The 4,038-nt window shown below is 58.8% G+C and overlaps 1 protein-coding gene across 1 annotated transcript in view; it reads left to right on the forward strand.

Moving 5' to 3' along the window:
- Positions 1 to 535: 535 nt before the first annotated feature.
- The window catches only part of VAX1 (ventral anterior homeobox 1), a 9,803-nt gene continuing 6,300 nt past the window's right edge, over positions 536 to 4,038 (forward strand). The window contains exons 1-2 of the mRNA XM_011927807.1: positions 536 to 1,005; positions 2,160 to 2,347. Coding sequence (XP_011783197.1) covers positions 765 to 1,005; positions 2,160 to 2,347 — 429 coding nt within the window. The 5' untranslated portion in view covers positions 536 to 764. The remainder of the gene's footprint in view (positions 1,006 to 2,159; positions 2,348 to 4,038) is intronic.

Here is a 4,038-nt window from a genome sequence, read left to right on the forward strand (position 1 = left end):
CCCAACCCTCATTCAGCTCTATCTGGCAAGTGTGGAGAAAACCCCTCTAGCCAGTATGTGAGCAGGAGGGTCAAAGGCAAAAAGAAAGTTAATAATGCCTGCTAATGGTACTAACAATTCAGGATGAATCTTGTCAAAAGTTTTTCTGGAAGTGTGGGTCTTTGATTGTGTGTTTCCTGAAAGCAAGACCAATCATTTCCGTTTATTCACTGGCTAAACCCCTACTTGATTGGGGACAAGGACAGAAACCATCCATTACGATCTGATATATTATCCAAACAATTTAGTGTATTCATGAGGTAACCGAAACGTGGGGGCTGCGAAATTACCCGTAATCAATTGCAACAGCGAGTGTGCGTCCCCCCGGGTGTCGGACAACTACAACTCGCCGTCTCAGAAACAGGCGGGAGCCGCAGCATTTCGGAGTTGCGCTGTTCGCTACCTGATCGCCAGGCTGGGTACACTGGACGTGCTCAGAGGACGCGGGTGCTGACGAGGCGGCCTCGCCGCAGCTCCACCGGGATCCTGAACCAGACTGGCCGCCTCTTGGCGAGCGCGCCACTCTCCCGTCGCCGCTGACCCGCGCGCGGCCGCCGAAGCCTCCCCGCGGGGACATTCATTCTTGCCCCTTGCCTGTCGCCGGGCCGGGCGTACGGGCTGCGTTGTCGGGGGTTTTGTCCCTTTTTTCCTTTTTTTTTCCTTCTCCCCCCCTTTTTTTGGCTTTTTTTTTTTTTTTTTCCTTTCTGTTGTTGTTGTTCTTGCCTATGTTCGGGAAACCAGACAAAATGGACGTTCGATGCCACTCGGACGCCGAGGCTGCCCGGGTCTCGAAGAACGCGCACAAGGAGAGTCGGGAGAGCAAGGGCGCAGAGGGGAACCTCCCAGCCGCCTTCCTCAAGGAGCCGCAGGGCGCCTTCTCAGCGTCGGGCGCTGCTGAGGATTGTAACAAAAGTAAATCCAATTCTGCAGCCGACCCGGATTACTGCCGCCGGATCCTGGTCCGAGGTAGGGACGGGCAGGGCTGCCGGGCGCGTTCTTTGGGGTCGACTCCGGGGCCGGAGCTGCGCGCTGCAGCCGACACAGGCCGGTGGGGAGGAGTGCCGGCTGGGACTTGGGAGAAAGTTGTTGGCCCTCCCCGCTCCGGGTCCGGCTGGGGACAAGCGCCTGGGACTCTCCGGTGCGCTCTCCAGGGGCCTCGGCCCTCCACGCCCTGAGGGGCCCCAATGACCGGGCTGCGGGGGGAGACAAGGGGCTGCGCGGGTGCGGTCGGGCGTCGGACTGCGGCCTCCGACCCGGGAAAGGAGCAGAAAACGCCGGGAGGAGGTGTGCGCGCTTTAAGGGCCGGATGACCTGCCGGGAGCCGGCCAGGGGACTCCAGCGCTCTGGAGGGCTGAGCGCACCCAAGGGGGAGCGCGAACCCCGGAGAACAGCTGCCGATCGCGAGCTACGGCCCTGCCAGTTAGTGCACTGAGCCGAGGGCCCCAGCGCCGCGATCGGTGCCTGACCGCTGCCGCCGGGAGAGGCAGCTGGACTGGGTTACGGAGCCGCAGTTGCCGCTTTGGTGCTCTGCTCTGCCGCTCTCGGATGCGCGGCGTGCGCTTAGCCCTGGCGGCAGAGGCTGCGAGGCCGGGCCCCGGCCTGACGCCGCCCCAGCCAGCAGATCGCCGGGCCCGGCCGGCCCCGACTCAGTCCCTCCTCCTTCCGCTGCGCGGACTCCGGAGGGAAGGAGCTCGAGGGTGGGGGTGGGGACGACTGGAGCACGGTCTGGTCAGCAGTCCCAGAGCTGGGGCCCGCAGGACCCAGGCGGGGCAGCAAGGGTACCCTCAGGCTACAGGGGACCCGGACTGCGCAGCCGAGGCCCCCCCAGGCCGGAAGAAACGTCCGCCTATTTGGAATTGATTGGATTTTTTCTCTCCCCTGTCTGGAGGACTCAACGAAAAGACAAAGTGTGGTCCCTCCTTCGGTCAGCGGTATGGAGTTAGGCCCCTGCCTTCCACACAGTGTCTTTGCTACCTGGTTGTGGTCGTGCTCCGTCGCCCGCCCCCCATCCCCATCCCAAAACTGCACGCTTCTGGGGACTGTGTCCCCAAAGCCAGCTCGGGCCAAGGAGGTGGAGGGAGATGGGAGGGTTCTGCCGGCTGACATCTCCCCTTCCCTAGATGCCAAGGGGTCCATCCGAGAGATCATCCTGCCCAAGGGCCTGGACCTGGACCGGCCTAAGAGGACGCGCACGTCCTTCACCGCGGAGCAGCTCTATCGGCTGGAGATGGAGTTCCAGCGCTGCCAGTACGTGGTGGGCCGCGAGAGGACCGAGCTCGCCCGGCAGCTTAACCTCTCCGAGACCCAGGTACCCGGTGGCCAGGCCGCACACAGTTCTGCACCAGCCTTCCTCCCCACGACCCCTACCTAGCCTGCTCTTCACCTCCTAACCTGCTCTGGACAGAGCTACCCTTGGGAGGTGGAGGAGATGGGCAGGATGGGTAAGAAAGGCCTAAGGATTCCTTCCCCTAAATAATACATCCCTTCCCCCCACCCTTCCTGCCATCCCCAAATCTTCCAGGGCCCAAGTTTTATCCACCTTGGCCTAGGCCCAAGAGGCCCCAAATCCTGTCCTTTTGGAATTTTTATTGGCCCCCAGTTTTGAGCATTTCCTTCTTGCTTCTGCTCTACAAAGTACTGTCTTTTGCCCTTGTTTGGGGTACCCCATTTTGGCTAGATTTCTAGGCCCCACCCCTTGTGGGCCCTCCCAGCTGTACACAGCATCCAGGCCCATTCTGCAGGAGTAAGGCTAGGTCTAACATCCCCTGCTCCAGCACCATGGGTGATTCCTAGGAATTAGAAAGGTGTATGCCCTCCTGGAGATCTGCCTGTGCAGATCAGGCTGCCCTGACCCTTAAAGGAAGGCTTTCCCCATCCAGAGCTGGCCCCAGCCCTGAGCACCTGGGAGACCCTGTCTTCTGTACCAGTGATGTATGAGGTATGTGATGGGAAGCAGATCTAGGACCTAGAAGCCAGTACTGCCGATGGTGCTTTAGATCTTTCCCTTTACATTAAATCCATATGATGCCCCTGGAGCTGGCCATGTGGGCTCTGGGCCCAGGAGAGGACCCAAGAACTTGCCAAGTGGCATGTCACCAGCTTGGCTTAGCTAAGGCAGCCTTCTTTCTGAAGACCGACCCTTTTCCCCATGCCCAACCCTGAAGCAGGTGGAGAGCATTTTAGGTCTGGGATCTGGGCTGAAAGCTGAGGACTGACAGAACAGATAGGAGTGTTCTTTTTGAGTTTGAGTTGGTGTGGTAGCTTTTTCTATTCTCTCTGCTACTACCCCTCTTAGTTTATAAAATCTAGACAGGATAGTTTTTCCCTATTGCTGCAAAATTCTTCTGGGCCACTACTAGGCCTGCAGAGGGGCAGAAGAATGAGAGAGGAGGTTAGTGGGGAGTGTTCAGTTCACCTTAGCCTCCTTACTTTCTCCCATGATTCCAAGTTCATGACTCAGAGTAGTGGAGAGAGAAACTTAAGAGTATCACTCAGACCCTTCAGTGCAGCTATCTGGTGAGAGGAGGTGCAGAAAGCTCCGTCTGCATAAAGTCTCCCGCACATATTATTCTCCTGCAGCCACTTTTCCTGCTTGCTAGCCGATGGTCACGATGGTCACGTCTGAAGCAGGAAATGGTCCTTTGTAGCCTTCACCAGGAAGGAGTAGTGCTTCTAGGACTGAATCTGAGCCCACGGGGCCAGGGTCCTGGGTCCAGAAAGCCTGGGCAATACTCGCTCCCCCCATCTCTTCCCACTTCCCTCTTCCTTCTTCCCTCTTCCTTCACCTCACCCTAGGGCCTCACACTCTCCACCGGAAATTCCGGCTTTGGGGCCCGCACTGATTCACACATCTGTGAGCCCCAAACACCGCTGCGGGGTAGCTGCGGGAGCCAGTGAAACCCTTTCCGGTCTTCCTTCGAGTTCCTGCCGTGGGCATTTTATTACTTTGTTCTGTGTAAGCGGCGCCTGCCTGGGCCTGCTTCCCTGACCCGGAAGCGC

This window comes from Colobus angolensis, unplaced genomic scaffold (genome assembly GCF_000951035.1).
Source record: "Colobus angolensis palliatus isolate OR3802 unplaced genomic scaffold, Cang.pa_1.0 Scaffold75, whole genome shotgun sequence".
In the NCBI taxonomy this organism is placed as follows: Eukaryota; Metazoa; Chordata; class Mammalia; order Primates; family Cercopithecidae; genus Colobus; species Colobus angolensis.